Here is an 11879-nt window from a genome sequence, read left to right on the forward strand (position 1 = left end):
CAACAACAAACTAGGATTGTCAAATCAAAGCCAGGGGCTCAATGGGGTGCTAGAATCATTACAGGGAGTGAATCACAGGCAAGTCAATCCAACAGAGTTTGGGTTTCCAAGTGGGTCAGATAGGTGACCCGTTGACTAACACAGGCAAGTCAGCATGTTCCATCATTTACTTTATCTTGTATAATAATAATAATAATAATAATAATAATAATAATAATAATAATAATAATAATAATAAATCCCCTTTAAAGATCAGTTGCAGGCTTCAGTGTACTTGGCTCCATCGTCAATGCTGGGAACAGATAACCCTGGAATCAGTATAAACTGTGCACAGCATTTTATCTGGTTTCCATTTCAGCAGAAATACATCATGTTAACAAAAACAAACAGAAACAGTAAGGCAAGTTCCCACATTATTTCATGCTTAATAAAACTCAAACCTCCAAAAGTAATTCAATGATTTTTATTGATGCTTTTCACCTGTCAAAACTAAGCAAATCCACTGCTGGCAATTGCACCTAATTTTAAGTCAAATAATTACTTTTGTCAGTTAAATTGGAAACGTTTTAAGAAGTAGAAACCAAAAGCATATAATTTTACAGTCTACACAAAATAATAATGCCTTAAATATGCCACCGCACATTACCATTTTCAATATATTTTATAGAGCAAGTTTACGTTTGAATTTTTTAACCCACAGAAAAGGTTTGTTACAATAACATAATGTTTTTTTGATCTGCCAACTAAGTTTATGAAGTGCTGTGATGTGTACTCAACTGTTTAGACAGGGTATGTTGTGTCGTAACCAAAATAAAGGCACCAAATGTAGAGTGATCCGCATCACAGCCAGCAGTGAGCACAGTCAGCAGAGCGATCCGCATCAAAGCCGGCAGAGCGATCCGCATCACAGCCGGCAGAGCGATCCGCATCACAGCCGGCAGAGCGATCCGCATCACAGCCGGCAGAGCGATCCGCATCACAGCCGGCAGAGCGAGCCGCATCACAGCCAGCAGAGTGAGCACACAGCCAGCAGTGAGCACACAGTCAGCAGAGCGATCCGCATCAAAGCCGGCAGAGCGATCCGCATCACAGCCGGCAGAGCGATCCGCATCACAGCCGGCAGAGCGAGCTCACAGCCAGCAGAGCGATCCGCATCAAAGCTGGCAGAGTGATCCGCATCACAGCCAGCAGAGTGAGCACACAGCCAGCAGTGAGCACACAGTCAGCAGAGCGATCCGCATCAAAGCCGGCAGAGCGATCCGCATCACAGCCAGCAGAGCGATCCGCATCACAGCCGGCAGAGTGAGCCGCATCACAGCCGGCAGAGTGAGCACACAGCCAGCAGTGAGCTCACAGCCGGCAGAGCGATCCGCATCAAAGCCGGCAGAGTGAGCCGCATCACAGCCGGCAGAGTGAGCACACAGCCAGCAGTGAGCACACAGTCAGCAGAGCGATCCGCATCAAAGCCGGCAGAGTGAGCCGCATCACAGCCGGCAGAGTGAGCACACAGCCAGCAGTGAGCTCACAGCCGGCAGAGCGATCCGCATCACAGCCGGCAGAGTGAGCCGCATCACAGCCGGCAGAGTGAGCCGCATCACAGCCGGCAGAGCGATCCGCATCACAGCTGGCAGAGTGATCCACATCACAGCCGGCAGAGCGATCCGCATCACAGCCGGCAGAGCGATCCGCATCACAGCAGGCAGTGATCCGCATCACAACCAGCAGAGTGAGCACACAGCCAGCAGAGCCGGCACAGCGATCCACATCAAAGCCGGCAGAGCGATCCGCATCAAAGCCGGCAGAGCGATCCGCATCACAGCCAGCAGAGTAAACATACGGCTACCTCCAGACACTGACAATAGGAAACTACAGTAGACTGTAAAGCTACTGATGCCCTGCATATATAGTCACCAAGTGAATATGTTACATGGCAAATACACGGATTTCTCCTAAGGCTAGCACTGCTCTTAAAGTGATTGAAGCTATCGCAATGACTTCATGAATCTTACCTGTCGTGCATTTCAATTTACTCTGTAGGGCTCAAATGTGCAATTATAGCAAACATGTTTTTTTTTTTTTTTATTTTAACCCATCTGGTACTACACCTGGTTAAAGAAATCTGTTGCAAGCTCTGCTTTCAGTTACTGTTGCACTTGCTCGGTCACCTGGAGGGTTTAATTGTCCCCAACTCTCTTCTTTCCTGTCAATAACCAATCAGCTGTTTCCCCTGTTGACTGACACGCTCTGAGCCAGTAACACGGCCCAGAGGACACTGCTGGGCGACCCAGGAAGTAAAACAGATAACCCGAGAATAAAGCAGGAGAAAGAAAACATGTTTGAAAATAAATCTTTTATGTAACATGTATGTCTTTCAAAACGTACACGTTTGAGTCTATAGAGCCAATGAAAGTACAACACAGCTAAGATTCGAATGGTTTGTAGCTGCAATTACTTTAAACTGGCTTGCAGTAAAATCAAGAGAACTTCACATACATTTTCTCACAGCACACAGAAATGAAAGAGTATCCTTTATACCTCTCTACAATGTATAATATTGTATGGACATGATTCTCTAGTGATGTTTCTGCTTTAATCAGTTAGCCATGCTTACTAGTTGTTCCAGAACCAAGCGCTTCCACAAACGCTGTCAGGAGGGGAAGCATATTAATGTTGCGCACGGAATTCAAAACAGAATTCCACACACACACAGCAGGATGATTAATAGGTAGGAAATAAATATTGGCCAAAAGCGTTCCTTAAAAATGAAGGCCTTGATTCCGAGCAGTCTGTATATATGATTATCATACAGAATCTAAGCTTGGTAGCCAAAACAAGTGTACACAATGAGAAGTGAACACTTGAGGAGAATATATGAAGAAACGGGGACTGCTGATCCCTCTAATCTGTGGTTGTTACTGTGTTCCCTTTGCAGAGTTTGTCCATCTCCTGTGTGCTTCGGTCCACGCTGTCACGTGTCATGAAGATGTTTAGCCTGCCGTTTGTCTGTCTGTCTGTCCACCTCCTCTGTCACCTTGGTTTAAACCAGGGGGCTCGAAACACTGACCTCACACACACACACACATCCATGCATCCACACCCCCACCCTCAGAGACCCCTCCCCGTCCCACGGCAGCAGACAGCAGGCTCTGGGGGTCCTCCTGGGCTCGCTGGCTCAGTACTTGTTGATCCCGAAGATCCGCACCCCGTGGAACTGCGGTAGTTTGGGCAGGAGCACGCTTAGGAGGGACCCTGTGTTCACCAGGAAGTGTGTGGCATCGTACTTTGTGTAAAAGCTGGCCAGGATGTAACTGGGAGAGAGAGAGAGAGAGAGTTTTGTTTCTGTTTTACAACACAATTTTTATTTAAAAGAAGTCTGAGCTCAGCTTGGTTCAGTACAATATTTTCGCTACTAAACACACAAGACGTTTCTCGTTCCCCACAAGGGCATTTTGTGTCTTCAATGTGAGACTGAAGGCAAGAGAGTGATTTTATTATTAGTCTCACCTTTCCTGCTGGCAGCTGCGTTGTGACGGGCTGCTTGAGTTAATTGCTGCAGCTAATGACTTTCAGAGACTCTGATGTTTTGTTTTTGGTTTCAGGGAAGCTTGCTCAGGTGTTGAAGAGAAATAATCACATTGATCTCACCATCTTTAGTCTCACATTAATAATGCAAAAAGCCCTTGTGGGAAATAACTAAAAGTCTCTAATCGATATTGCTGTGAGACATTCAGAAATGATGTCATAAATGACGTTTGTTTATTCAAATTGTGTTGTGTTAGAATTTGGAATCCTAATGACACAGAGATTGTCTTGTAATGCGCAATATAGAATATACTGAAATAAAAAGGTAACTATGTTTAACCTTAGGTTTGAAAAGACGACAAAGGCGTAAGGACCCCAAACATACTGAAGCTGTGTATTTTGCGCACTTGTTAAAGTGTCCCAGAACCCCCTGCAAAGTGTACAAGAAACTCATCCCGTTACCCTTGCTGTGTCCTGTGTGTCCGTATCGCAGTGTTATATTTTTAAACATACTGCCGAGACTTTTAAAATTTTTAATCACACATCAAGGGTCATTAATCAGCTGGGCAATACATTTCTCAAAATTTACTCGGGAGCGTTTGCCAAGAGAAAAAAAACACTAAGGATCGCAGTGTTTCCAGATCACATTCCCTCTTGCAACAAGGATTGCTGGATTTCTGTTCCCACTCATCTGAACATTGTTGCAGGAGGGAGAGTGATCTGTACACACTGCAATGTTTAGAAGAAAAAATCTATTTCTCCTGGTAAACAGACCTGAATAAAAGGGTGAAAAACAAAAATCAAAACTACAATTGGGAATGCGCCGAAAATAAATCTGCTGTGATACGGACACAATAGGACACAGCAAGGCAATGTAGGGGGCTCTGGAACGCTTGCACTATCTATCTATATCTTTAAAGGTCTCAAATGTGCAGTTTTGAAAGAATCACAAGTGAACATTTGTATTTTAAAATATCTGGCATTGGGTTCAATGAATCTCTGTTTGCAAGCCGTGCTTTCAGACTGTCTTCCGCCTCCTTGGACACCTGCAGGGTGAAACTGACCCCACCCCTTCACCGGCTTCCTGGAAGGCAAGGCAAGCAAACTGGGAAACACCCTTGAACCCAGTGCAGTACCTCTGTTTAAAACAAATACACAGAAGTGCTGTTGCCAAGCAAAGTGATCCACAGAGCTGGGGGAGGAGGGTTAGTGTCTTACAGCACGATGGGCGAGATGGTGAGGAACTTGCGCGAGGAGGTGAACTGCACCCCGTAGTCCATCTGCTCCCAGTGAGTCAGGAGACGAGCCTTTCCCTGGTCCGGCGTCTCAAAGGGAGTCCCCTTCACTGTGTGCAGGAACAGGTACATCACCTGCACAGACAACACCAGGGTCACCACGACGCTGCAAAGGACCATCTCTTCGCTGCTTGTTCCCTTGTGTGATATTTGCAATCGCTCCGAGCGGCTCTTGCAGTTCAGTCCTAGCTACCTGTGTTACATGCAGGCTAGATCAGCGCGAGGACCTCCACTGGGTTTACTGCACAGAACTGGACTGGCAGCAAGGGAAGCAGGTGACATGACTATCACAGGCAACTAGCACTGAAGAGCAGCTCTTCAACACGCCTTACTTGAATAACTGGGGAGACCCCAATATGAACCAGATGGAGTGAATGCAATACCAAAGGACCAGGTTCTAAGATGGGGATCTGCCTACAATGAGATATCTCCTATGGCAGTTGTTTCATAATCACAGTGTATTCATAGTAATGAACTCTCTATTGTCAAATTATTACTGTTTCCATGTGTACTGAATCCTATGGAGGCTCACTTTAAGGTCACTGCATTACTTAGTTTTTATGAGAGCCATCCTTAATATCATCTTGAATAAGGTGTTGTCATGGAAACAGAACGCTACACTGAAAAAGATCAACAAGCACAGTACACCAGGAGAAGAAATAATACATTCAAAATAAAGACATTCAAACAAACAATGACGAGAACTTGGAAACAATGAGGTTCAGGCAAACAAGAGAGACCTTTTAAAAGAGCGAGACAATGAAAACCACACAGCTTCCAACTGCACCTCAGCATTACACAAGAGAAATGACTGGGAGCAATGTCTTTATTTTCAAAGTATTACTTCTTCTCTGCTTTACTGTGCTAGCTGTGGCAACAGTGATAATGGCGGCAGTTTGGTTTTAAATGTTACTCACTTCTGCATGTTTTAAGAAACATATAAAATAGCGTATGGATCAGAAATATTATCGTCGCTCAACAATACTCGTCTCTTGTTGGTTTTGGGCTGCACCACTCTGCATTATTGCCCAAAACTAACCTGTACGTGTTAGTGTGATAATATATTCTGACCCATACATTACAGTATATTCTGACCCATACATTATTCTATTTTGAATACTGATCAGATTTCACAATGTTAAAAACATACTGAAGACTGTTTAACCCTTTGCGGTCCTGTGACGGACCAGGTCCAACATTACAATTTTCCCTTTCCAGTCCGATGTCGGACCCTTTCCGACATCATCAAAAAGTCGTAAAGCACAGGTGTCCAGTCGTTTCTTTATCTGGAAACTTTTCAATGGCCGAATGAAGCAGAAAAAAAGGGGGGGGTTGGTATCTGAGCAATACACACAGCCCCAGCATCACAGAGATAACACGGACACAAACCAAGGAGAGAGCTGCTTCTGCATCCAGCGCTCAAATAATATCACAGACATCTGCAGAGCTTTTTGAGATGTTACAGTAATACAATAATGACTCGGATCACATTATTGAGGAGTTTGGTGATAAAACGAGTGATCAGGAGAGGATTTATAAGTTCGCACGTCTATAAAGAGGTATGTGAAAAATACAGGGAACAAGGGGTGGGGCTTGGCTGCAGATGCAGTATTGATGTCCTTTTTCTATGCAGAGCCTTTTAAACCTGTTTTACGCTGATTTTTTTTTTATTTTAAACAGCGCACGCAAAATAAACAGCGCGTGTGAAAATAAATTGGACCTGACACACCTGGCAAGCGCTGAATAAATGGACCGCAAGGGTTAAAGATGGCATCACATTCAAAAACAGATGTAAAAAATTGGAGCATATTGTCCTACTTAGGGTTCAATAAACATGAAAACAATAAGAATGTGCCAATAGACAAGTTCATGTCTGTGGCTATACCCCTGTGGTAGTTCCCCTCCCCCTCTCACCAGGTTGTGGATGATGTTGGTCAGGGTCCACACCAGCGGCACGCTGCAGAAGGGGATGCTCAGGAGCACAACGTGCAACACGGCGACCAGGATGAGGTAGGCCACCCAGATCCCCCGGCTGTTCATCACCCTCGTGTTGGGGTTCACCTCACTGTGCGCTACCCCCACATTCATCCTGCTGGGACACACACCGGGCACTCAGCACTGACACATGGCATTCCTGCTCTTAGGGGTTCGAACCTGGTTTATAAAATCTTAACAGGAGTTAACCTTCCACTCACTACACAAGTCTCAAATATGCACTTTTGAAATGTGTTTCAGTAAGGTATTTTTATTTCAACATGACAGCTGGTATTACGTTAGGTTAAAGAAAGCTCTGTTTGCAAGCCATACTTTCATTTCAGATGGTGCTGCCCTTCCTTGGTCATTTCATGAGCATGGTGAAACTGGCCCCAACCCTTCAACGACTTCTTTCCTGTCATTATCCAACCAGCTGCTTCTCCTACTGACTGACAAGCCGTCAGCCAGTGACATCACCCAGAAGACTGGCGTGAAATGCGTCAGGATGTGGATCGTAACAGATGAGCTCCTCAGACCCTTGCCACATCTCCTTGTGGTTCCCTGGAAATCATTTCACAGATCGTACTGCGTGTAGGTCTCCCACGTGCCACACATTTAGAGCCAACTTACTGTGATCTGGAGCCAAACGAGGCTGAGAAAGCTTTCAATCTGCAGGCCTTACTTCAGGGTAAGCACGTCAGTCACTCAGACAGCAGCTCGCTGGTTAGGGGTAGTGAAGACGGCGTTGAAGGGCAGAGTCGAGAACTTCACTTTCACAGTTAAATGACTTATGAAGTGCAATTGTACCAGAATACCTGGAAGTCAGGCCTGCAGACAGCTTCATTCACTTGGTGTGGTGCTAGACATATATTTGAACCCCTGTAAAGTGTTACGCATCTACGGGTTTGCCCATCATAACAGCAGCTGGGAGAAGCTGAATAAACTTATTATTCTGACTGAGCTATCAACAGCAAGGGGGTGCTGACACACGGGAGTGGTGTGGTGTGGACTGCTCTATTTTACAAAGGCAATGCAGACTGAGAGACAGATGCTTGATGGTATACAGATTGACAGAGATTGCAATGCCTCTGTGTTCAGGTGCTTTCACCTGAGCTGCTCTTCCGGTCTAGTTGTCTGCCGTGGATATCTGTATAACAGGCTAGATCAGCCGCCTGTCTCTATAGACAGCCAGTCCAATCTATTAATCTGAAACTGAACTGTTCCTGTTAATTCACTGCCGTGCACTGAATAGCTCTTCTAATACAAAGACATTTGATCTAGCCTACGTAACATATGTCTGTGTCACTAGAACTGAAGAGCAGCTCCTGGTCTGTCAAAGCAACTTAACACAGCCTGCAATACAACCCAACCCAACCAGCGCCTTCCACAGCCTGCAATACAACCCAACCCAACCAGCGCCTTCCACAGCCTGCAATACAACCCAACCCAACCAGCGCCTTCCACAGCCTGCAATACAACCCAACCCAACCAGCGCCTTCCACAGCCTGCAATACAACCCAATACAACCAGCACCTTCCACAGCCTGCAATACAACCCAATCCAACCAGCGCCTTCCACAGCCTGCGATACAACCCAATCCAACCAGCGCCTTCCACAGCCTGCGATACAACCCAATCCAACCAGCGCCTTCCACAGCCTGCGATACAACCCAATCCAACCAGCGCCTTCCACAGCCTGCGATACAACCCAATCCAACCAGCGCCTTCCACAGCCTGCAATACAACCCAACCAGCGCCTTCCACAGCCTGCAATACAACCCAATCCAACCAGCGCCTTCCACAGCCTGCAATACAACCCAACCCAACCAGCGCCTTCCACAGCCTGCAATACAACCCAATCCAACCAGCGCCTTCCACAGCCTGCAATACAACCCAACCCAACCAGCGCCTTCCACAGCCTGCAATACAACCCAATCCAACCAGCGCCTTCCACAGCCTGCGATACAACCCAATCCAACCAGCGCCTTCCACAGCCTGCAATACAACCCAATCCAACCAGCGCCTTCCACAGCCTGCAATACAACCCAATCCAACCAGCGCCTTCCACAGCCTGCAATACAACCCAATCCAACCAGCGCCTTCCACAGCCTGCGATACAACCCAATCCAACCAGCGCCTTCCACAGCCTGCAATACAACCCAATCCAACCAGCGCCTTCCACAGCCTGCAATACAACCCAATCCAACCAGCGCCTTCCACAGCCTGCAATACAACCCAACCAACCAGCGCCTTCCACAGCCTGCAATACAACCCAATCCAACCAGCGCCTTCCACAGCCTGCAATACAACCCAATCCAACCAGCGCCTTCCACAGCCTGCAATACAACCCAATCCAACCAGCGCCTTCCACAGCCTGCGATACAACCCAATCCAACCAGCGCCTTCCACAGCCTGCGATACAACCCAATCCAACCAGCGCCTTCCACAGCCTGCAATACAACCCAATCCAACCAGCGCCTTCCACAGCCTGCAATACAACCCAATCCAACCAGCGCCTTCCACAGCCTGCAATACAACCCAATCCAACCAGCGCCTTCCACAGCCTGCAATACAACCCAATCCAACCAGCGCCTTCCACAGCCTGCAATACAACCCAATCCAACCAGCGCCTTCCACAGCCTGCAATACAACCCAATCCAACCAGCGCCTTCCACAGCCTGCAATACAACCCAATCCAACCAGCGCCTTCCACAGACTTCAATACTGAGTAATTGCACATCAAAAACAAAAGGAAATGAACACTACATACTATTATGCGAATACTGCCTTGTATTTACTTATAAAACACGGCAGTCCCAGCTGAGATTGTGAAATCTCCACTGACTCGCACACAGCGTCGCCCGGCCGGGACCGGTTTCACTGCAGCAGCGCCCCGCGTCGAGCTGGCCCGTGTTCGGCTCTGGAGATGAGGGGCAGTGCCGGGTGATCGGGTGATACTTTGTAGTTTCAGGGTGTGATTTGCAGCAGGGCAGGCTCGGCAGTAAACGCGGTGTTAATAAAATAAAAACAGCACACTTACAGGCCGTGTACTCCATTACAAAATAAACAGAAACAAGCTGCCGGGAGAGGACCAGGTTCAGTGCGCAGCGGGGCTGTTTGCAGGCGCTTTTTAATCTCGATGAAATACAGGTTCGTTTGAGGTCTGGACTCGCCTGTTCAATAAACAGGGAGATGGAAACCACAGTCCATTACTGTGTGATCCAGGAAAACAACACGATCCCGTCTCAATGAGGCAAGAATCTGGCGAACCTGAGATCCTGCCGACCACACCAGGAAACCGTGACCTTACACCACATGCCGTGCCCAACTCTGAGTGCGTCCAGATACTCTATACACGCATTAAACACCTGATCTATTTTATTACAGATATAAATAAAAACAAGTATTCAAAATACGAGGCGAAACTACCCCCCTTACCTGCTGTAGGGAACGGTAACCAGGAAATCCGAGCTGTTCTTGAACCCGCCCCTCTCTGCACTCGATTGGTGCAACAGAAACCTGTCGGTTTTCTGGTTGGTGAACTCTGATGGCAATCACGCAAGCTTCCCCGCTCTCATTGTTCAGTCATATCAACGACTTCAACTCGTTGACCGTATTGTCGCGGAAACGGGCGCATCATAAAATATTTGGGGTTAAAAATTTCAAATTCATTTTTAAAAACCTCTTTTTAAAATTATTATTCTAAAAGTGTCTCACGTCAGAGTATCCTGGTCCTGTTTGTAGGGGTGTGCTGTAGTGCTCGTGTCAGAGCGCAGTGCTATAAAGATCCTGGTCCTGTTTGTAGGGGTGTGCTGTAGTGCTCGTGTCAGAGCGCAGCGCTATAAAGATCCTGGTCCTGTTTGTAGGGTTGTGCTGTAGTGCTCGTGTCAGAGCGCAGTGCTATAAAGATCCTGGTCCTGTTTGTAGGGGTGTGCTGTAGTGCTCGTGTCAGAGCGCAGCGCTATAAAGATCCTGGTCCTGTTTGTAGGGTTGTGCTGTAGTGCCTCGTGTCAGAGCGCAGCGCTATAAAGATCCTGGTCCTGTTTGTAGGGTTGTGCTGTAGTGCTCGTGTCAGAGCGCAGCGCTATAAAGATCCTGGTCCTGTTTGTAGGGTTGTGCTGTAGTGCTCGTGTCAGAGCGCAGTGCTATAAAGATCCTGGTCCTGTTTGTAGGGTTGTGCTGTAGTGCTCGTGTCAGAGCGCAGCGCTATAAAGATCCTGGTCCTGTTTGTAGGGGTGTGCTGTAGTGCTCGTGTCAGAGCGCAGCGCTATAAAGATCCTGGTCCTGTTTGTAGGGTTGTGCTGTAGTGCTCGTGTCAGAGCGCAGCGCTATAAAGATCCTGGTCCTGTTTGTAGGGTTGTGCTGTAGTGCTCGTGTCAGAGCGCAGCGCTATAAAGATCCTGGTCCTGTTTGTAGGGTTGTGCTGTAGTGCTCGTGTCAGAGCGCAGCGCTATAAAGATCCTGGTCCTGTTTGTAGGGTTGTGCTGTAGTGCTCGTGTCAGAGCGCAGCGCTATAAAGATCCTGGTCCTGTTTGTAGGGTTGTGCTGTAGTGCTCGTGTCAGAGCGCAGCGCTATAAAGATCCTGGTCCTGTTTGTAGGGTTGTGCTGTAGTGCCTCGTGTCAGAGCGCAGCGCTATAAAGATCCTGGTCCTGTTTGTAGGGTTGTGCTGTAGTGCTCGTGTCAGAGCGCAGCGCTATAAAGATCCTGGTCCTGTTTGTAGGGTTGTGCTGTAGTGCCTCGTGTCAGAGCGCAGCGCTATAAAGATCCTGGTCCTGTTTGTAGGGTTGTGCTGTAGTGCTCGTGTCAGAGCGCAGCGCTATAAAGATCCTGGTCCTGTTTGTAGGGTTGTGCTGTAGTGCTCGTGTCAGAGCGCAGCGCTATAAAGATCCTGGTCCTGTTTGTAGGGTTGTGCTGTAGTGCCTCGTGTCAGAGCGCAGCGCTATAAAGATCCTGGTCCTGTTTGTAGGGTTGTGCTGTAGTGCTCGTGTCAGAGCGCAGCGCTATAAAGATCCTGGTCCTGTTTGTAGGGTTGTGCTGTAGTGCTCGTGTCAGAGCGCAGCGCTATAAAGATCCTGGTCCTGTTTGTA

General features: G+C 47.5%; 1 protein-coding gene across 2 annotated transcripts; it reads right to left on the reverse strand.

The window, feature by feature from the left end:
* Positions 1–320: 320 nt before the first annotated feature.
* LOC121307133 (ORM1-like protein 2) lies at positions 321–10272 on the reverse strand. Of its 2 annotated transcripts, none has more exons than XM_041239262.1 (4): positions 10229–10272; positions 6732–6909; positions 4741–4892; positions 321–3308 (listed from the first exon to the last, which is right to left on the reverse strand). In XM_041239262.1, exons 2-4 carry the CDS (start codon positions 6903–6905, stop codon positions 3173–3175), a joined length of 462 nt encoding a protein of 153 aa, XP_041095196.1. In that variant the 5' UTR covers positions 6906–6909; positions 10229–10272; the 3' UTR covers positions 321–3172. The 2 variants fall into 2 exon arrangements, with proteins under 2 accessions (XP_041095196.1, XP_041095197.1); XM_041239263.1 differs by having other exon boundaries at positions 6732–6906; positions 10229–10267.
* Between the last annotated feature and the right edge of the window lie 1607 nt (positions 10273–11879).

The sequence above is a fragment of the Polyodon spathula genome, chromosome 53, assembly GCF_017654505.1.
Source record: "Polyodon spathula isolate WHYD16114869_AA chromosome 53, ASM1765450v1, whole genome shotgun sequence".
In the NCBI taxonomy this organism is placed as follows: Eukaryota; Metazoa; Chordata; class Actinopteri; order Acipenseriformes; family Polyodontidae; genus Polyodon; species Polyodon spathula.